The sequence below is a fragment of the Hylobates moloch genome, unplaced genomic scaffold (genome assembly GCF_009828535.3).
Source record: "Hylobates moloch isolate HMO894 unplaced genomic scaffold, HMol_V3 SCAFFOLD_23, whole genome shotgun sequence".
Lineage (NCBI taxonomy): Eukaryota > Metazoa > Chordata > Mammalia > Primates > Hylobatidae > Hylobates > Hylobates moloch.
This window is the reverse complement of record NW_026652298.1, coordinates 41448433-41470587: the sequence shown is the minus strand read 5'-3', so window position 1 is coordinate 41470587 and position 22155 is coordinate 41448433. Positions and strand designations below refer to the sequence as shown.

The following is a 22155-nucleotide window of genomic DNA, read 5'->3' as shown; positions in this document are numbered from 1 at the left end:
GGCGCGGCCGGGGGTGGGGCGGCGCGGCGGCGCTGGCTGTGCGGGAAGCGGCGGGGCGGCGGCGAGGCTGGGGTGGGCCCGGGCGGCGGGCGGGGCGGGGCTGGCGCGGGGCTTCGGGCGCGCCCGCTCGGTCGCCCTGGGGCGGACGCAACGGGCGCAGGTGCGGGGCGCGGGCTCTCTCACGCTGCGGCCTCTCCCGGTGGTGCCTCGGCAGGCGGCCGGCGCGGGGCGCAGGCGGCGCGGCCATGGGCTCGCAGGGCAGTCCGGTGAAGAGCTACGACTACCTGCTCAAGTTCCTGCTGGTGGGCGACAGCGACGTGGGCAAGGGCGAGATCCTGGAGAGCCTGCAGGACGGCGCGGCCGAGTCCCCGTACGCCTACAGTAACGGTAAGGCCCGGCCCGCGGCGCGCGCTGCTACGCGGGGCCCGAGCCCGGCGAGCTGGGCACGGAGCTCGCCCTTGGCCCGGCCCTTCCAAGCGCCGCCGAACGTTCCCAGGAACGCCTTTGCCTGGCTTCCAGACCCGGTAGCTCGGTGGCTGCGGGATGCCCGCGCTCCAGTCCCGAGGTGACGCCGGGGAGCAGGAGGACGGACCAGAGGGGCGCGCCCAGCGGGGACGGTGCCATGGACCCGGGGTCTGGGGGACGGTGTCACGGGTCCGGGATCTCAGGGGAAGGTGTCATGCGTCCGGGATCTGGAGCCTGGAGAAGGTGTCATGGGCCTGGGGAAGGTGTCGTGGGTCTAGGCTCATCTGGGGTCCGAGGGAAGGTGTCATGGGCCCGGGGGAAGGTGTCGTGGGCCTGAGGGAAGGTGTCATGGGTGCAGGATCTGGGGTCTGGGAGAGGTGTCATCATAGGTCAGAGGAAAGGTGTCATGGGTCCAGGATCTGGGGTCTGGGGAAAGATGTCGTGGTCCCGGTAGAAGGCGTCATGGTCCTAAGGGAAGCTTTCATGGGTCTGGGATCATCTGGGGTCCGAGGGAAGGTGTCATAGATCTGGGGAAAGGTGTCATGGGTCTGGGATCTCAGAGGAAGGTGTCATGGGTCTAGGATCATCTGGGGTCCGAGGGAAGGTGTCTTAGATCTGGGGAAAGGTGTCGTGGACCCAGGTCTGGTGGCAGGTGCTGCTGGGCTGCTCTTGGGACCCTGTCTCGAGCGTGCACAGATTACAGGTCCTTATAGGCACGCTGTTCCCCTGAGGGAGTCAATGCTTTGTGTTGGAAGAAAATACCTCTATAATGAGTTACTGAACATTTGTTTTGTTTTTTTTTTGTTTGTTTGTTTGTTTTTTTTGAGATGGAGTTTCACTCTGTCGCCAGGCTGGAGTGCAGTGGCACAATCTCGGCTCACTGCAACCTCCGCCTCCTGGGTTCAAGCGATTCCCCTGCCTCAGCCTCCCAAGTAGCTGAAACTACAGGCGCATGCCACCACGCCTGGCTGATTTTTTTGTGTGTATTTTAGTAGAGACGGGGTTTCAGCATGTTGGCCAGGATGGTCTCGATCTCCTGACCTCATGATCTGCCCGCCTCGGCCTCCCAAAGTGCTGGGATTACAGACGTGAGCCACCGCACCTGGCCTGAACATTTGTTTTTAACTTCCAGTTGCGTGGCTAAAATACACAAGATAGGTCGCATCACTGGGGCTTGCCTGCCTGAGCATGCCTTTTAATTTAGGTGGTTAACAGGGTCAGTGAGACGGTGTGGTCCTCATCCCCTCTCATGGGGGCCTGGACCCAGCTGAATGGGATGTGGCCCCGGATGAACTGGGAGCAGTCAGGATCCAGCTCTCCGGAGTCCATCTGTGCTTCAGGGAATGCCATCTACGCTGGCGAACTTACCTCTCCTGGTCCCTGCCCTCTCCCCTTGCTTTGTTTCTTGGGCTCTTGTCCGTCCTGTCTGACTGCCCTGAGCGTCTGCTGTTTGCTGAATTGCCTGCCTTTGGCTGCTGAGAGTGTGGGCGCAGCATCCCCCGCTCTCTCACTCGGGTTGACAGAGCATGGGATCACCTGGACTGACGCTGAGCGCGCTTCCTCCTGGCACGGCGTCAGCAGTGGGCAGCAGCACCAGGGGCTCTGGAAGCTTGTGCTCTTGGCCTCAGCCTGGACGAGGGGTTGGAACGGGCCAGGGAGGAAGAGCTCTGGGTCCATTTCTAGGTGGGGGGAAGTGTAAGGCCCACCTGGGCACTGGGGGCTCACACGTTAGGCCCCTGCACCCGCCGCAGCCACCTGGACCTGCACTTGACAGTGACTGCCCCAGAGGTGGTAACTCCTGACTCAGGTGGTGGGCGGCCAAGCTGATTGTGAAGGTGGCGTTGCCTTCTAAAGCTTGGCTCCAGGGGCGCTGCGCACTCCCAGGAGGCTGGCGGCGTGCGTGTTTGTGCACGTTCAGAAGAGCATGGGAAGGGTTGGGTTTCATCAGGGTGGGTGTTTTCCCAGGACATGAATGCGTGCTTCTGAGGGCCGGCTCAGCCATGCTGGCCAGCTCGCCTACTCCAACTGCACCACACAGCCAGGAGCTGGAGAGACGGGACCCTCCTTCCTCCCTGTCCCCTTTGTCGGTCTGTGGGGCATTGCCACACTTCCTCTGATGTGCTCACTGAAGTGGGGCCAGTATTGTGTAAGACGTGGAGACCTGCCTGCTTGCAGAGACTTGGGAGGCTCACAGTGGCTTGGACCAGAAGCAGAGAGGAGAGTCCCCTCTTAGAAAGACACCACGTGCTCTCAGGGCCCAGGGCACACTTCCAGGTGCCCGCAGGAGTCCTGTGGCCTCGAGCAGAGAAGGGAGCGCCTCTGGGCTGTGGAACGCGCTTTCTGTGTCTAAGACTTCAAGGTTAAGACGTGCACGGCACAAGGAGCAGGTCTTTGTGGTCAGGGGGCAGCTTGCCAACCCCAGGGGCCAGCCCTCTTCAACAGGGTGAAGTTGGTGGACCTGAGGGTTTCCCAAGGGGGCTGCTGGGGGTCTCAGAAGCTCAAGAGCAGCTGGTTCTCAGGACTCAGCATCTTGAGAATTTATTCTCCTTTGAAAGAGTTGTAGCGGGAGCTTTAGGTCTCTGGCCCTCGTGGGAAGGACGTACGTGTTAACCTGCGTTGCTTTCTCTCCTTTGTTGTGAGGTGCCCTCTGTGTTTCCACCTTCCATGTTTCTTCAGGGCTGCCTGCTGGGCAATGGATGCCCGTGGCAGGGAGGCCCCTTCTGTGCGGGGCTTGCTGCTCCAGCATGGCCCACAGCTCCTGCAGCTCACACCGGATCACTTACCTGCCTGGAAGTCTTGTCTGGCACGTTCCTCAGACAGGTGTGTGAGCGTACGTTGCCCTCTCCAGCTTCACAAACAGATGAGTCATCAAAGTGACCTTTTTCTTAGTACTGGCACCTGAGGCAGTGGCGTGTGACCGCACGCCCAGCACCTGTGGCAGCCCCTGTGAGCTCTTCCGTGTCCCCTAATGTGGATCTGCGCTGGGTTTCTGGATCTCTAGGTCTGGAAGGGCTTTCCTTTCTTTGCCACCCAGCAGTGGTCTTAGGGAGTGCTTCATGCTCTCTTCAGGACAGAACAGAGCGCTTTGCGTAGAGTGCCCCTGGGTGATAGTGGCGAGTTACCCGGCAGGAATTACACTTCATCCAGGAGTGTGGGTGGTGCACGCGGCGGGGAGGAGAAAGCTTCAGTTCAGGAGCGAACCTGCAGTCAGGCTCCAGGGTGTGGGCCAGGGTGGTGGGCCTGTGTTGGCCCCGAGGAACCACCCGCACAGGCTGCACACCCTTCCCCCAAGCCCAGGAAGCATCCTGCTGCGGCCAGGCCCGCTACTGCTCTGCAGGGGGCATTGAGGGTCCTGGATTAAGGCAGTTCCACCCTCTGCACCTTGTCCCCTACAAACCTTCCTGGGAGCGAGTTTGCCTCCAGCCACGTGTGTCAGGGTTTGTGTGCCCGGGTCCTGGAAGAGTTCAGAGGGGGTTAATCCTGCCTTGACTTTATTTCTCTCTCTGCTCCTTTGGGGGTCAGTGTTGGTGGAAGCTGCTGAGTGACACTCTGGTCCTTTGAGCCTGGCAAGTTGTGGGGAGAGACAGAGGGAGGCAGTTGTGGACATAGCAAGGCTAACATCGCGGTTTGCTGTGGATGTTGGGGCCTGATGGTCACTGAGATGTCTGTGGGGCCACACGCTGCCTGCTGTGCCTATGGGAGCGAGAGCACCGTGTGTGGGTGTCCCAGCTTCTTTGGCTTTACAACTCCCTGAGCTTTCTCCAAACAGTTACAAATGTTTCTTCTCATCTGGCTTGAAGTTTGTGGCTCCGAAGTGGCCAATTCCAAGGGACACTATCTTCAGAGGCTCCTTCGTGTTTCATTGTCCTGAGTGAAAACCACGGGTGTGTCGTCAGCTGCTTATCCCCAGGGCTAGCTGAGGCTTTTGCGGGAGGGTCTAGCTGTGTGTCTTGAGGTGACCGGACAGCCGTGCGTGGCTTCCCTGTGCCTACTGTTGGTGTTGGGCACCACTGCCCACTGCAGCCCTGAGTTCCTTCTCCTCCCCTGCACTTGGTTAGGTTTTGCTCCTTTTCTCCTTTTTTTTGAGACGGAGTCTTACTCTGTTGCCCAGGCTGGAGTGCAGTGGCATGGTCTCGGCTCACTGCAAGCTCCACCTCCCGGGTTCAAGTGATTCTACTGCCTCAGCCTCCCGAGTAGCTGGGATTACAGGCGCCTGCCACCACGCCTGGCTAATTTTTGTATTTTTAGTAGACACAGGTTTCACCATGTTGGCCAGGCTGGTCTCAAACCCCCGACTTCAAGTGATCCACCTGCCTCGGGGGTTTTGCTCGTTTTCTGGGGCAGTGTTTTGGGGTTTGCCTTTCCTCTGTGAGGTGCCGAGTTTTCCAGCAGGAGGGTGTTGTGAGAGGAACAGGGGTGATCACCATGGCAACAGCTAATGCTGCCAGCGTGTGATGAGTGCTGCCTGCCAGCACTGGTGGGTGCTTCCCGCTGCCCCCGTGTAGCACCCCCCACCACCTGTGAGAAGGCAGCGCCACCCCCGTTGTGCAGACGAGGGACTGAGGCTCAGGAGGCGGCATCTGTAGGGGTGGGCTTGGGGTCCAGGAGGAGCCACCTGCAGGCCTCCTGTGAAGCAGCTTTGTGGCTGTTCCCCCGTCCTCCTCCTCACCTCCACCTGGGCCTGGGGATGGCTGCCACACACCTGCTTCTGCTGCACTGTGCACACTAAGTTCTCCTGAGACCCAAGCCTCAGAGGACCACCCCAGCCCCGGGGTGACCCTGGCTGGTATCTGAGAACCCGTGTGGTCAGGAGGTAGGACTTTTGTGGGTCATTATAACTTTGTTCTTTTTTCTTTTCTTTTCTTTCTTTTTTTTTTTTTGAGACGGAGTCTGACTCTGTTGCGCAGGCTGGAGTGCAGTGGCATGGTCTCGGCTCACTGCAAGCTCCACCTCCCGGGTTCAAGTGATTCTACTGCCTCAGCCTCCCGAGTAGCTGGGATTACAGGCGCCTGCCACCACGCCCGGCTAATTTTTGTATTTATAGTAGAGACGGGGTTTCACTGTGTTGGCCAGTCTGGTCTTGAACTGCTGACCTTGTGATCCACTGTCCTCGGCCTCCCAAAGTGCTGGGATTACAAGCGTGAGCCACTGTGCCCGGCCTCTAATTGTGCTCTTTTATAAGTTGGACTGGCATGGCCTTACTTATTTTTCAGGAAACTTAAGTTAGTAGGTAGAATATTTAATGTTAAGTTTGTACAGAGGCTAGACGCCAGAACTTTTGGACAGGTGAGTTAATGTCCACCTGCAGTCCTTAGCGCTCGCTCTAATAATGTCCACCTGCAGTCCTTAGCACTTGCTCTAACGCTCACAGGTAACGGCAAATGCTTGCAATGGCAGGTGCACGGCAGTGCCAGCCAGGTCTCTCGCAGGGTGGTGTGGACACAGATGACTCTTGTATTCAGCACACGTGTTGTGGCTTGCACTATGAGCTCAAGTGAACAGTGTTTCAGGAAGGAAGCCACATCGGGGAGCTGAGAGGTGGGCGGGAAGGACACAAGGGAGGGATCTGGGTCCTTGCAGGTACTTTCGCCTCTTGTTCTATTTGAAGATTGCAGCTGGGAAGGCGCCAAGCTGCTGGTCCCTGAAAAGCTGCCGCCTACCCTGGTCTGGAGCTCCTGTGAGCGGCGTAGAGCAGGAAGGGGTTGCATCACAGCTGAGTCCTTCCCTGGGCAGCGCATAGTATGGATGCCACCCTACTGAGGGCTGTTCTGGGGCCCCGGGGCCATGTCAGCCAGGGTGTCGTCTGCCGGGCATTTGGAGAAAGCAGGGAAAGGTGTCGGTGTCCAGCATCCTGGTGCGGAGGACGCTGCCGAACCACTATGAGAAGGCGGGGAGACTGCTCGCTGGGTTGACTTCCTGGGCGGTCGGGAGAAGGATGTGCAGACTGTGGAACTGGCGGGTGTCAGGGACCAGAAGTTATGAAGGCGGTGGGAAGAGGAGCAGCTGCGGGAAGGACTGGCTGCCAAGACCATGGTCTGTGGGCATCCTCAGGGCAGGAGCTGGGTGGAAAAGGGGCCTCTTCAGTCCTCTTGGCAGCGAAGGTAAACAGATGTCAGCAGGGTGGACTCGCACTTTGAGCCTAAGGTAGGGAGGAGGCTTCTGAGCCGACCTGGGGATGACGGCGCACTCTGATACCGGCAGTTCGCGGCTGTGTCTTGCTGAGATCAGGATTTTGAGTAAAGCAGAGATTTCTGGACGTTTGTCTTTCAGAAGTTAGAGGAGGGACAAGGGCATTGGCGCTGTGGAGAGGTGGGGACCCATGGGTGTGGGGCGGAAGACCAGGGCACGACCAGACACCGCCAGGGTGCTGCACGTGTAGGTAGCAGGTGGAGGTGATCCAGGCAAGATGGGATGGGAGGGGCTCAGAAGCAGCCAGGTTCTAGTGCTGGTGATGAGGGGGTGGTGGGCAGGGGCATGTGGAAGGGTCTTCTGACTATGGCTTGCGGAGGGTTTGGTGCAGGGGGGCCCGGAGCTGTGGAAAGGGCGCAGGGAAGAGCTGGTCCCATATTCCCAGATGGCCGAGTGCAAACAGAGGCACCCGGCCCTGAGCAGGCTTTGCCGTCTTTACAGTGAACACAGTCCTCAAACCAAACTGGGAAGGATTCGAATCCTGGGCGGGTGATGTGGTCTTGGCTGCGTAAACTGACCCTGATGAAAGACCTGCCCATCCCGTGAGAGGGACAGCCATCCAGCATCTTTTTTTTTTTAATTTTCATTTTTTGAGACGGAGTCTTGCTCCGTTACCCAGGGTGGAGTTCAAAGGTGCTATCTTGGCTCACTGCAACCTCTTGAGCCTCCTGGGTTCAAGCGATTCTCCTGCTTTGGCCTCCTGAGTAGCTGGGATTACAGGCATGCACCACCACACCCGGCTAATTTTTTACATTTTTAGTAGAGACAGGGGTTTTGCTGTGTTGGCCAGGCTGGTCTTGAACTCTTGACCTCAAGTAATCCGCCCGCCTCAGCTTCCCAAAGTTGGTGGAATTACAGGCATGAGCCACTGTGCCCAGCCCAGCTCAGCATCTTTGGAAAAGAGCAGAGGGCTGGGCGCAGTGGCTCACACCTGCAGTCTCAGCACCTTGGGAGGCCGAGGTAGGTGGAGTGCTGGAGCCCAGGAGTTTGAGACCAGCCTGGGAAAAATAGTGAGACCCCATCTCTACAAAAAAAAAAAAAAAGGCTGGGCGCGGTGGCTCACACCTGTAATCCCAGCACTTTGGGAGGCCGAGGTGGGTGAATCACCAGGTCAAGAGATTGAGACCATCCTGGCCAACATGGTGAAACCCCGTCTCTACTAAAAATACAAAAATTGGCCGGGTGTGGTGGCTCACGCCTGTAATCCCAGCACTTTGGGAGGCCAAGCTGGGTGGATCACGAGGTCAGGAGATCAAGACCATCCTGGCTAACGTGGTGAAACCCTGTCTCTATAAAAATACAAAAAATTAGCCGGGCGTGGTGGTGGGCGCCTGTAGTCCCAGCTACTTGGGAGGCTGAGGTAGGACAATGGCGTGAATCCAGGAGGTGGAGCTTGCAGTGAGCCGAGGTCATGCCACTGACTCCAGTCTGGGTGACAGAGCGAGACTCTGCCTCAAAAAAAAAAAAAAAAAAAAAAATGGGCCGGGCGCGGTGGCTCACGCCTGTAATACCAGCACTTTGGGAGGCCGAGGTGGGTGGATCATGAGGTCAGGAGTTTGAGATGAGCCTGGCCAAGATGGTGAAACCCCGTCTCTACTAAAAATACAAAAATTAGCAGGGTATGATGACACACGCCTGTAGTCCCAGCTACTTGGGAGGCTGAGGCAGGAGAATTGTTTGATCCCAGGAGGCAGAGGGTGCGGTGAGCCGAGATTGTGCCATTGCACTCCAGCCTGGGCGACAAGAGCGAAACTCCATCTAAAAAAATATATATATATACAAATACAAATAAAAAATTAGCCGGACGTGGTGGTGCATGCCTGTAGTCCCAGCTACTCGGGAGGTTGAGGCAGGAGAATTGCTTGAACCTGGGAGGCGGAGGTTGCAGAGAGCTGAGATCGTCCCACTGCACTCCAGCTTGGTGACAGAGTGAGACTCTGTCTCAAAAAAAAAAAAGAAGAAGAAGAAAATTAGCTGGGTGTGGTGGTGCACATCTGTAGTCCCAGTTACTTGGGAGGCTGAGGTGGGAAACTCACTGGAGCCTGGGAGGTGGTGGCTGCAGTGAGTCTGACTGTTCCACTACGTTCCAGCCTGGGTGACAGAGTGAGACCTCGTCTCAAAAAGTAAAAAAAGAGGATGGAGAAGAGAAGAGCTGAGTCCTGGAAATGCGCAGGTACTTTACAGTTTGTACAGCGGCCGATGTAAGAACTTCATGTCAACCCTGAGTGAAGATGTGGGCCAGGCGGCCAAGCACAGCACTCTCCAGCCGCTCCGGCAGCGTGGGTGGCCCGGGGGGAGCCTGTGTGCTGCTTTCCCTGCCCGGGGCCGGCGGCTGCTGCTGGGCTTTTGCCTGACTCCCTGGACAGCAACGTTGTTGGCCACCTGGGCATAGCAGGGAGAGCCTGTGTGTCAGACCTAGCCGGGAGGGGCAGTAATAGGGTAGATGACATCAGGATTCAGGACTCTGAACACAAACACAGTGACACTGATCAGGGTTAATGAGGTGCTGTGTTTCGGTCCAGAAAGTCACTGCTGCAGGGGAGGGGAGTATGGCCAGAGCCCAGGCCCCAGCCCCGGCCGAAGCCGCCACTGACAGGGGACCCTTCTCTGTCTGTGCCACCGGCTTTGCTCCGAGGCGTGTCTGTGTCCTCAGGCTCTTCCAAGGCAGTTGCAGGCTGATGCCTGCCCGTGTCGGCCGGCCACAGCCCTAGTGGCTGCCCGTGGAGGTTTGCGCCCACCTGATTCCTGCCTGAGAGGAGTCGCTGGGTCAGCTGATGCCAGCAGGTGCCGCTTCACCCAGTCAGCAAGGAGGAGGCGGCTTCCCTTGGGGCCACGCCGTGCCTCCTCCATGTGCGCTGTTGCCATGGCTGCTTCTGTGGATAGGCATATCCGTGAAAATGCACACCCGTGGGTGTTCGCTACTGTCAGCGTGGATTCAGCACGGTTTTGTTCCCTCGTGGCATCATACTCCTTTCCTGTCTGGTTTGGGACTCACATGGCCCCCTTGATGTTGGAGCCTCTTCAGGCGGCACCTGTGTCCTGGGCTATGCCTTGAGTTCTCTGTGTCCTGGCACAGTCTGGTACTTCCAGCAGATGTGGGTCCTGCCTGCCCTGGAAGCGGCCATCTCTCTAAAGAGCCTGTGTCCTCCTGGTGGGGAGGGATAGATAGTATGTCAGCTTCTTAAATTACTTTTTTTTTTTTTTTTTGAGACAGAGTCTCGCTCTGTCACCCAGGCTGGAGTGCAGTGGCGCAATCTCGGCTCACTGCAAGCTCCGCCCCCTGGGTTCACGCCATTCTCCTGCCTCAGCCTCTCCGAGTAGCTGGGACTACAGGCGCCTGCCACCACGCCCGGCTAATTTTTTGTATTTTTAGTAGAGACGGGGTTTCACCGTGGTCTCGATCTCCTGACCTCGTGATCCGCCCACCTCGGCCTCCCGAAGTGCTGGGATTACAAGCGTGAGCCACCGCGCCCGGCCAGCTTCTTAAATTACTTTATTAAAAATTGAGTATATGCAAAATAGTAGTCATAATAATAGTAATAATAGCAAGTGCAAAGTGTGAGTAATAAGAACGGATGTCATCCAACCTGCTGAGTTTAAAATATTGTTATGTTGGACTTTTTTAAAGAGCTTTGGTGCCGGACGGGCACAGTGGCTCACACCTGTGATCCCAGCACTTTGGGAGGCTGAGGCGGGCTGATCACGAGGTCAAGAGATCAAGACAATTCTGACCAACATGGTGAAACCCCGTCTCTACTAAAAATGCAAAAATTAGCTTGGCCTGGTGGCATGCACCTGTATTCCCAGCTACTCAGCAGGCTGAGGCAAGAGAATCGCTTGAACCTGGGGATGCAGAGGTTGCAGTGAGCCGAGTTTGCACCACTGCACTCCAGCCTGGGCAACAGAGTGAGACTCCATCTCAAAAAAAAAAAGAGCTTTGGTGCCTACGTGCATCACACAGACAGTTTAACACATAATTCATTATCAGCAAGTGGTGACTGCCCAGGTTTTTGCCTGTGGGGGAACAGAAAGGTTTTGATTCCAGTCTCGGTCTTGTGAAGAGCTGGCAGTCACAACTGTGGCAGAGCCTGGTGTGTGGCAGCCACGTGAGGCTCTCCTGGGCTGCCGTGGAGGAAGGGGCCCTCTGGCACCCAAGGAGCAGCCTGCCCCTCTGTCTGCCTCTGCATTTAGACCCTTAGCCTCCTTGCAGAGCCACCTCCTGGTCATTAGCGTTGAAGCTCTTCCCTCCTGATTCAGTTTTCCTCACCGTTCAGTAAACGTGCCTGCTGTTCGTGTCCGGAATAGAGATAGAAGCCGTAGCTCCCACGTGTGTGTGGCGCTGGTTTGACTTTTAAAAAATTGTAGTACCAAAAACTATGATTTTTTTGTGTGTTATCCACACCATCAAGGCTGTATCACTAAGTATCTGCTCATTCTGAAAGTGCCCATCCTTTCTGGATTGAAATGAAAGAGCAGGAGAAGCCGCCTGTGTCCAGCGTGTTAGAGGTGTTAAATTTGCCCTAGGTGGGCTGGGCAGAAGGCTGTTTCGCTGGGGAGCAAGTGTCCACATGTCAGTTTGCAGAGCCCGGGTCGCTGGGATCCGGCTCAGAATGTGAGCTTGCTCAGGTGTGTGCTGAGCGCCCCTGTGTGCCAGACTCCGGGCAGGTCCCCACCGCACCCGTGTCGGGGGGAGCAATGTGATCATTAGTGGGCGATTCCCCCAGTCTCTGTCAGTTCACCAGGGCCACGCATGCAGTGTTCAGACGGAGAGTTTCATGAAAAATAGAATCGTAACCCTAAAATTACATGAGAGGGAATGCTTATAAGTTTGTCAAATATTAAAACATCACAACACAGGACCGGGTGCGGTGGCGCACGCCTGTAATCCCAGCTACTTGGGAGGTCAAGGCAGGAGGATCCCCTGAGGCCGGGAGTTCAGACTAGGCAACATAGCAAGACCCTATCTCTACAAAAAAAAGTAAAAAAAAAAAAAAAAAGGGCCGGGCGCGGTGGCTCACACCTGTCATCCCAGCCCTTTGGGAGGCCGAGGTGGGTGGATCACGATGTCAGGAGATCGAGACCATCCTGGCCAGCATGGTGAAACCCCGTCTCTGCTAAAAATATAAAAGTTAGCGGGGTGTGGTGTCGGGCACCTGTAATCCCAGCTACTCAGGGGGCTGAGGCAAGAGAATCGCTTGAACCCAGGAGGCAGAGGTTGCAGTGAGCCAAGATCATGCCACTGCACTCCAGCCTGGGCAACAGCTCTCAAAACAAAAAAACTACTGATTTGGAGGCACATTTATTCAATGAAGAGGGTATGCTTGATATCTTAAGTATGTGAAATAATTGTGGAATGAAATATATGACATTAGCAGTGGTCATCTCTGTTTTTTTTTTTTTTATTAGAGAGACAGAGTCTCACTCTGTCTTCCAGGCTGGAGTGCAGTGATCATAGTTCACTGCAGCCTCAAATTCCAGGGTTCTAGTGATCCTCCCGCCCTCAGCCTCTCAAGTAGCTGAGACCATAGGCATGCACCACAACACCTGGCTAATTTTTTAATAAATTTTTTTTTATTTTTGAGACAAAGTCTTGCTCTTGTCTGCCAGGCTGGAGTGTGATGGCACAATCTCGGCTCACTGCAATCTCTGCCTCCTGGGTTCAAGTGATTCTCCTGCCTCAGCCCCCTGAGTAGTTGGGATTACAGGCACCTGCCACCACACCCGGCTAGTTTTTTGGTATTTTTTTTTAGTAGAGATGGGGTTTCACCATGTTGGCCAGGCTGGTCTCGAACTCCTGACCTCAGGTGTTCCACCCACCTCGGCCTCCCAAAGTGCTGGGATTACAGGTGTGAGCCCCTGTGCCTGGCCAATAAATTATTTTTTGTAGAATTGAGGTCTTGCCATATTGCCTAGGCTGGTGGTCTTGAACTCCTGGGCTCAAGTGATTCTCCCACCTTGGCCTCCCAAAGTGTCCAGGTTTGAGCCACCATGCACAGCCAGAAATGAGTCTTAAAGTGGACATGAGGTTGGGGTTTAAGCCACACTAAGCTGGATTTGTAATCATTGAAAATAATCTGAGAGCTATGGGATCTGCTCCTTAAAAGATGGGAGAGGAGAATTTTTTTTTAAGAGATAGGGTCTCACTGTGTTGCCCAGGCTGGTCTTGAACTGTGGGGCTGAAGCAATCCTCCTGCCTCAGCCTCCTGAGTAGCTGGGTTTTTTGTTTTCTTAATGTTCTGTGTTTAGCCAGGTGTTCTGTGCCAAGTGTGCCTGCTCTTTGTAGACACGAGAGCCCTTTTGGCTTGTCGTGGGTTTTAAGGCGTTAAGTAAAAGCTCTAGCTTCTCAGGAAACCGGTCCACAAACTGCCCTGGAATTTCTTCTGACATTTGGCATGCTGGCGTAGACAGACACATTTGAAATTTGTTAGATAACTTTTCCTTCCTTTACTGACCTCCAGCAGTCAGGCGCCGGCTTGCCTGCCATGGAGTTGGTGGACGTGGGTCATCCTTGTTTCAGAAGACATCGAGGGGAGCGGTATGCCGGGAGCTGGAATGCGGAGCGCCGGCCCGCACGTGGATGGCTTAGAGCCCCAGGGCTTCAGGGACAGGCAGCGCCTTCACATCTGGCTCTGACACGTGTTCAGGCTCTCTTGTTGGGTGATCCAGTGCCCTCATCCTTAGACCTCCAAATCCAAAGCAGATCAATGCCCTGTGGGTTTAATTTTTTTAAATCAATTTTATTGAGAGATGATGTCTATATAAGAAACGTACCCTCTTTGCATGTACAGTTCTATGAGTTTTGGCACATATATGTACCTATGCAGCCAGTACCCTCATCAAAATCAGGAGCACGTCCACCCTCCTCCCAGAAGCCCCTCAGGCCCTGCCGAGTCAGTCCCCGGCCCCCACGGTCAGCTTCCATCACATGGGCTGCTGTTTCCTGTTCCAGACATCATGGATACGAAGCAGACCCTGGTTTCTTTTGCTCAGCAGTTTTGAAACTTATTCATGATGTACAATATAGTAGATTCTTCTTTTTTGTTCCCAAGTAATATTCCTTTGCACAAATATACCCCAGTTTGTTTATGCATTTACTTTGTTGATACACATTTGGGTTATTTCCTGGTTTGGGGTATTATGAATAATGCTGCTGTGAACGAGTTCTTCTTTTTTCTTTTTTTGGAGACTCTCGTTCTGTTGCCCCAGCTGGAATGCAGTGGTACAATCTCAGCTCACTGCAGCCTCTATCTCCTGGGCTCAACTGATCCTCCCACCTCAGCCTCCCTAGCAGCTGGGACTACAGGCATGTACCACCACGCCCGGCTCAGAACTAGTTCTTTTAAAACATTTTTTTTTTAATTATTTTTCTTGTAAAATACAGAAAACACGTCATTTTAGCCATATGTAAGGATACAGTTCAGTGCACTAGCACTAAACTATAACACAAATACGCATGAGGACTTCTGAAGGTGTTTATCTAGAATACACATGAGTCCTTCTGAAGGTGTTTCTGTTCCCTTAGGTAGATATCTAAGAGTGGAATTGCTGTCATATATGAGTGTATGTTTTAATTTATAAGATTGTTCAGCCTGGGCAACATAGTGAGAACCTGTTGCTATAAACATATTGAAAAATTAGCCTGGGGCTGGGTGTGGTGGCTCACGCCTGTAGTCTCAGCACTTTGGGAGGCTGAGGCAGGCAGACCACTTGAGGTCAGGAGTTTGAGACCAGCCTGGCCGACATGGTGAAACCCTATCTCTACTAAAAATACAAAGTTAGCCTGGTGTGGTGGCGGTGCTTGTGGTCCCAGTTACTTGGGAGACTGAGGCAGGACAATCACTTGAACCCAGGAGGCAGAGGTTGGAGTGAGCTGAGATCGTGCCACTGCACTCCAGCCTGGGTGACAGAGCGAGACTTTGTCTCAAATAAATAAATAAATTAGCCTGGTGTGGTGACACACACTTGTAATAGTCTTAGCTACTCAGGAGGCTGAGGCAGGAGGATCGCGTGAGCCCAGGAGTTGGAGGCTGTAGTGAACCGTGATTGTTCCGCTGCACTCCAGCCTGAGCAGCACAGTGAGACTTGATCTCAAAAGAGAAAACTGCTCAAGCAGCCCCGTTGTTTCATAGTCCCATCAGCAGCACGTGAGAGTTCCAGGTGCTCCACATCTTTGCCAACATTTGGTATTGTCAGCTTTCCATCTTTTAATTAATCAACTTTAATGAGGTGTAATTTGTGTACAAAAAACCCCTTTAAAGTCTGCAATTCGGTGAGTGTGGACAGGCATGCCGGCCTGAGAAAGCATGAGCCCTTGCAGCCTCGCTGTCTGCAGGCCTCTCACACTCTGCCCCCGGCCCGGCATGTCACTGTAGACTCGTCTGCCTTGTCTAGTTTTCACGTCAGTGGAGCCACGCAGGGCAAACTCTCCTGTGCCTGGCTGCCTTCTGTCCATGTCTTCCGGGTGAGCTTCGGCCATGCGGGTGAGTGCGGTTGCTCCCCCGTTCCCTGCGCTGAGTGGTCTCCCGTGTGCCGAGGCTGCAGTGCGTTGGCTGCACTCCAGATGGGCTTTGGGATGCCTTCCATGTTGGGTGATTCTCACAGCGCTCCTGGGAGGAGTCTCAGATGCGTTTGGTGAACACAGGTGCCCGTTGCTGTTGGGATGTAACTGAGGAGTGGAAGCTGGGTTGTGGGGCCTCTAGATGCTGCCAAGCCGTTTTCCAAAGCAGTCACACAGTTTCTGTCCCACAGGAGGGAGGGAGGGTCCTGTTTGTTCTAAGTCCTGCCTGCCTTTTAGCCGTGCTGACGGCTGCAAGCTTGTTTCTTTGTAATAGCCATAGAGCATTTCTATTCTGTCAGTAACCATTCCCCAGTGGGTGGATTTTTAGTTTGGATCCAGTTTATTTATAATAAATACAGGGCCGCAGTAGACGGCCTTTCTAAATCCTTTTCTGTGGCTGCTGACACCTAGCCGTCTCGGTCCTCGGTCCAGTGTGGGTTTCCCTGGGCTGAAACCAAGGCGTTGGCCGGGGCTTTGCTTTTTGCAGGCCCTAGAGGAAGATGTTTTCTTGCTCATTGGGAGCTTGGCAGAATTCCGTTCTTGCTGGTGGTAGGACTGGCATCAGCACCTTGCTGGGTGCAAGCCGAGCCTTTCCCAGCTTCTCCAGGCTGCCTGCGTTGTTCACGGAGGGCCCTTGCCCATCTGCAGAGCCAGCACTGGCGGGTGAAGTCCCTCTCATGCTTTGACTCTCCTTTTATCTCATCTGTAGCTCAGCCAGGAAAGGCGGTTAAGGACTCATGTAGTTAATTGGCCCCACCCAGATAATCCCAGATAATCTCCCACCTTGAGATTGCGCACCTTAATCCTGTCTGCAGAGTCCCATGCTAGCAATTCAGCAGCAAACAGCCCCTGCACTGTGCCCTGCAGGAACATGGCTGCTGGTGGCAGGCTGGCCCCGACAGACAGACTGCCACGGGAGCCAAGGAACCTCCACTCAGGTGGCCAAGGGTCCCACTCCCGAGCCGAGGGTGGTACACAGGCTCAGCAGCCAGCCTTCCTCGGCTGCCTTACAGCAACTCTGCTGACAGTCCCTGGGCAGATCGGCCTCCGTGGGCAGGGGCACAGGTGCCACGTCCACTCCCCAGACCACCAGGACGTTGGTGACTGTTGAAAACAACGTCGCCTGGGCACGGTGGCTCACGTCTGTCATCCCAGCACTTTGGGAGGCCGAGGTGGGTGGATAACCTGAGGTCAGGAGTTTGAGATCAGCCTGATCAACATGGTGAAACCCCATCTCTACTAAAAATACAAAAAAAAAAAAAAATTAGCTGGGCATGTTGGTGGGTGCCTGTAATCCCAGCTACTCGGGAGGCTGAGGCAGGAGAATCGCTTGAACATGGGAGGTGGAGGTTGCAGTGAGCTGATATTGTGCCACCGCACTCTGGCCTGGGCAACGAGAGTGAAATTCCATCTAAAAAAAAAAAGGGGTGGGGGGGTGGGGGCCGGGCGCGGTGGCTCACGCCTGTAATCCCAGCACTTTGGGAGGCTGAGGCGGGCAGATCACAAGGTCAGGAGATCGAGACCACGGTGAAACCCCGTCTCTGCCAAAAATACAAAAAATTAGGCGGGCACAGTGGCGGGCGCCTGTCGTCCCAGCTACTCGGAGAGGCTGAGGCAGGAGAATGGCGTAAACCCGGAAAGCGGAGGTTGCAGTGAGCCGAGATTGCGCCACTGCACTCCAGCCTGGGCGACAGAGCGAGACTCCGTCTCAAAAAAAAAAAAAAAAGGAAAAGAAAACAAAGTCACATCTGGTAAAGCAGACAAAAAAGAAAAAGAAAAGAAAACGAAGTTGCACCTGGTGAAGCAGACGCCTCAGTGACATTTTCAGACCCCTTCCTCCCCCTCCACTGCCCGTTTTCAGATTGATGCCGTGAGACCCCTCTGAAGGGTGCCCGAGTCTGCAGCCAGGCAACGTGCTGTGCCCATCGCCACCTCCATCCACACTTTCCTGGGCGGCCTCCACGCCCATGTACTCGCCTGTTCTCACGCTGCTAGGAAGAAATACCCGAGACTGGGTCATTTGTAAAGAAAAGAGGTTTAATTGACTCACAGTTCCCCACGGCTGTGGAGGCCTCGGGAAACTTACGGTCATGGTGGAAGGCACCTCACACAGGGCAGCTCCAGAGAGAATGAGTGTCTAGTGAAGGGGGAGGCCCCTTCTAAAGCCATCAGGTGTCAGGAGAACTCACTCACCCTCTCAAGAACAGCATGGGGGACACCACCCCGGTGATTCAATTATCTCCACCTGGCCCCGCCCTCAACCCGTGGGGATTAGTCAAGATGAGATTTGGGTGGGGACACAGCCAAACCTTACCACTCCTGAGTCTGCTTAGCTCCCACCTCGTCCTCTGTCCTTGCTTGATCCTGAAGGGCTAGGTGCCGAACCTGGGAGGTCCAGGATGCTGGCTTCAGGCTGCCAATCTGTGGCCCTCAGCGCCATCAGACCCAGGCCCCTTCTGGACAAATGGTTGTGGCATTCCCTTTACCATCCTGAAAAGAATGAAACTCGGCTGGCCGTGATGGCTCACGCCTGTAATCCCAGCACTTTGGGAGGCCGAGGCAGGCGGATCACTTGAGGTCAGGAGTCCGAGACAAGCCTAGCCAACATGGTGAAACCGCATCTCTACTAAAAATACAAAAAAATTAGCTGGGCATGGTGGCAGGCACCTGTAGCCCCTACTACTTGGGAGGCAGAGGCACAAGAATCACTTGAACCCGGGAGGTGGAGGTTGCTATGAGCCGAGATTGTGCTACAATTGTGTGGCGGCTCATACCTGTCATGTCAGCACTTTGGGAGGTCAAGGTGGGCAGATTGCTTGAGCCCAGGAGCTCAAGACCAGCCTGGGCACACAGTGAGACCCCTGACTGTACAAAAGATACAAAATTAGCCAGGTATGGTGTTGCAAACCTGTAATCCCAGCTACTCAGGAGGCTGAGGTATGAGGAGCACGTGAGCCCAGGAGTTGGAGGCTGCAGTGAGCCTTGGTCGCACCACTGCACTCCAGCCTGGGTGACAGAACGAGACCCCTTCTCAAAAAATAAAAATAAAAACGTGGACTGATAGGTGAGAGAGGTTCGATGGTTTGGGAACAGCGGTGCTGCCACGGCTGGGTGAGGGGCCATGCGAGCTCCTTGGAATGCCATGTGAGGAAAGGGGAGGTCAGGGCAGTGCCTGGTGTGGTTCCCAGGAAGGAGCACAGGAGGTTTATTCTCTGGGATAATTGAGTCGTGGACACCAGACACCACTGGGCATGGCGGGGGACAGGGTGGCGGGGGACAGGGTGGCCTGAACAAGCCCCTCCTTGCCTGGGAACTCGGGGCCCCCTGGTGTACAGATGGGAGCCCATGGCAGGATAATGGCAGGATAACCGTCAGCCCAAAAGACACGGCCACGAGACGCCGCCGAGAGCCCCAACTTAGAAGCCAGAGTCACCAGCTTCCTGGCTAGGGTCTGTCCTTGAGGGTCACCAGAATGTGAGGGAAGACCCAGACAGGCAGGAAAAGAGCTCAGGGAAGGTCATCTTACCATTGGCTTCATGAGAGATGCCGCATCCACGAATGAGGAGCCGGATGCTGCCAGAGGGGAATGCTCATAGCACCAGAAGGAGCTTTTAGAAATTATAAATAAGCAGCACATTTTTAAAAAGCCATAGAAGGACTAGAAAAGAAAGTTGAAGCCGGGCGCGGTGGCTCACGCCTGTAATCCCAGCACTTTGGGAGGCCGAGGCGGGCGGATCACGAGGTCAGGAGATCGAGACCATCCTGGCTAACACGGTGAAACCCTGTCTCTACTAAAAACACAAAAAAATTAGCCGGGTGTGGTGGCGGGCGCCTGTAGTCCCAGCTACGCAGGAGGCTGAGGCAGGAGAATGGCGTGAACCCGGGAGGCGGAGCTTGCAGTGAGCCGAGACCGAGCCACTGCACTCCAGCCTGGGCGACAGAGCGAGACTCCGTCTCAAAAAAAAAAAAGAAAGTTGAGGACATCTCCCAGAAAATAGAACAAAAAGAGATTAAAAAACAACCGGGTGGTCCCTGCAGAGGTTACCCTGGCTGGCGCAGCTCAGGATGGAGGGCGGGAGCTGTGTGCCTGGAGCGGGGAACTGAGGCACGTCAGGATGTGTCTCCAGACTGCAAGGGCCACAGAGTACGAAAAAGACCCCCCAGAACAATGTGGTCAAAGAACATGCCTTAAAAGCTTTTAGAAAACAGAATGGGTCCCGCAGGAGGGTGGGGATGTGAACGGCACCGGCCTGGTGGCTCGGGCGCCAGGCCAGGGCCCGGTGTCCCCTCACACCAGCCCGGCTGGGAGTCTGCTTGCTGAGATTCGGTCTCCTGTAACTGGTGGGGAAGCGGCACCCCGTGTGGTAGACAGAACCAGCAGCCCAGGCGCCGGTGGCTTTGCTCTGGTGGCAGGACAGGTGTTCTGACCTCCCTGCCTCTGTCCCCTGAGGTCAGAGCACCTGTCCTGTGGAGGCGGCTCTGAGCAGGACAGTGCTGTGTGTCTCGTGGGGTTGTGTTCAGGTCGGCTAAGAGGCAGCGCCTGGCTGGGGTTAGATGAACAAGAGGGTGATTGGGAGCAGTCAACCTGCGGCGCCAGCAGATGAGGAGGAGAGCAGGGGGAAGGGGAGGAGGAGAGCAGGGGGAAGGGGAGGAGGAGAGCAGGGGGAAGGGGAGGAGGAGAGCAGGGGGAAGGGCGGCAGGAGTTGCTGGTGCTGCGTGAGGCCTCCGTGGGCCTGCAGGGAGCAGCTGACCCTTACTGGCACCCTTGCCTTTTCACTGAACCGGGTATTAGCTTATTCAAAAATAAGCTTATTTTTGAAAAGACATTTCAACAGGAGGTTGAAAAGCACACCAAGAGAATATGTCACAGCTGATACCTAGGGACTCCCTTATGGGGTGTTGAGCTCCGCAGCCGGAGCCCACTGCCCCTGCCCCTGCCCCTGCGCCATCCCGCAGCGCGGGCTCCAGGCCTCTCCCGGGTCACTGCTCTGTGCCTCCCGGAGCCCCTCCCTCTGCCCTACCCCGCCCCACCCTGTCACCCGCTTGCCCTGACCCTGCCTGGATAATTGAGACCTTCCAGGCCAAGGGCCCCTTCCCCAGGATTCTGACACCTGTCCCTCCTCGGAGAGTCCAGACCTTTTCCAGAGCGATGTCCTGGGGCCCTGTGTGGTCAGAGGGCTCCGTGTGGTCAGTGGCTATGGCTTGCTGGGAACAAGACACTCAGCTGACTGTGCTTAGAGAACAGGCCGCTGTTTGTGTCTAAATGGTATCCATGGGGACGTTGTTTCATAGTTTTCTTAAACTTTTCCTCTTCACTGTTGCTGAGAATCCTGTTCTGACGCGCACCGTGGGCAGCCAGGTGTGGAGCCTGCGGGATGGGTGGGACGCAGACACCCAGTGGGAGGGGCATCCCAGAGCCGCCTCTGATTCAAGAGCAAGGTGCTCTAGAGGCCCCGGCTCTGTGGGTGGCTGACGTGGTCCCCAGGCTTTTCCCGGCGCTCCCGCCCCTTTTGCGGCAGCCATGACTCCTGGTGGCCCTGGGCCATGGCGCCATCTAGGGGTGGCCTAGGGGAGTCCCCGGGCCATCAGCATCCGTCTTGCGGGTGTTGCTGGCGCCCGCCTGCTTGGCCACATTGGCACGTGGAGGTGACCATCAGGGAGAAGCAGCTATGGCCTTTGTGGCAATTGTGGTGTCCAACTTTTGCCTCTCAGGTCAGCCTCATGGGGGCTGCAACAGCCAGGACCGAAAGGACCAAGGACCCTCCGTCCATGTGTCCCTGCTTGACAGAACCGCGGGAGGAGGGAGGTGTGGGAAGGGTGTAGACAGCCGGAGCGTGCTTCCTCCCTGAAGAGTGTTGTTTCACTTGTGAGTGTGCACAGGATAGCCGCCCTCGCCTTTAGAATCAAGAGCAGGGACAGCCGCCCTCGCCTGTAGAATCAAGAGCAGGGATAGCCGCCCTCGCCTGTAGAATCAAGAGCACAGTGCAGCAGCACACGGCACACTCAGCGGATGGAGGGCCCGGCCTCTGCCCGCTGGCCAGCACTTGCTGCCAGTTGCCCTTTTCTGCGAGGCTGGGTCGTGGTGTGGTGGTGGCTTGGTTGGGTTTCTCTGCTGAACGGTGATGTGGAATGCCTATTCACTGCTTCTTGGTCGTCGGTTTTTCTTCTTTGGGGAAATGTCTATTCAAGTCCTTTGCCCTTTTTTAAAAGTATAATTTCCGTATTTTTTTCCCCAGAGGATAGTTTGTCTTTAGTCCTTAAGGACTCAGCTCCTTATGTGGGCCTTAGTGGGAGTCGTGGGCAACACCCAGGTCTAGACCCAGGTGGAGTGCGTGGTCTTGGGGCCTTGGTGGGGGTCGTGGGCAGCACCCAGGTCTAGACTTGGGTGATGTGCTTAGCCCCGGACTTGAGGAGCAGGATTCCTGACTGGCTTGCTGTGAAGGGCACCACTGGGGCAGTGACGCAGCTTCACACGCAGCTCGGGAAGCACACAGTCGACGCAGATGCTTCCAAAATGTCTCCAAGGGCTGCAGCCTCTGCTGCATCCAGATGATGCACTGCCCGATGGTGAACTGCTTAACTCTGCCTCATCCCGATGGTGAACTGCTTAACTCTACCACATCCCGATGGTGAACTGCTTAATGGCGTTGTCCCCGGGTACACAGTGGGTGCAGCTCCTGCAGTGATGGGCTGCTCACAGCCGTGGCCGTTTTGGCACAACCATTGTTCCTTCTTGTCTTGGAAACAAGGACCCGAGAGAGACCATCCGTCCATCCTAAAATTGGGACATTTGGTTTTCTGTTGTTGGAGTTACTTGTAGAGTCTGGAGATCAGTCCCTAGGAGATGCGTGATCTGCAGACATTTCCCTCCATCTCTGGGTTGCATTTTTCTCTCCATTGATGGTGTCCTTCGATGCATGAGAACAGCCTTTGATGCACATCTA

At 55.4% G+C, this 22155-nt stretch overlaps 1 protein-coding gene across 3 annotated transcripts in view; it reads left to right on the top strand.

Moving 5' to 3' along the window:
• Window positions 1-18: 18 nt before the first annotated feature.
• RAB40C (RAB40C, member RAS oncogene family) overlaps window positions 19-22155 on the top strand; it is a 36744-nt gene continuing 14607 nt past the window's right edge. The window contains exon 1 of one of the 3 annotated variants that reach the window (XM_032145402.2): window positions 19-387. In XM_032145402.2, coding sequence (XP_032001293.1) covers window positions 246-387 — 142 coding nt within the window. In that variant the 5' untranslated portion in view covers window positions 19-245. Of the gene's footprint in view, window positions 388-2389; window positions 3286-5951; window positions 6567-22155 lie in introns of those variants that run through there. The other 2 variants (XM_032145403.2, XM_032145401.2) reach the window with 2 other exon arrangements.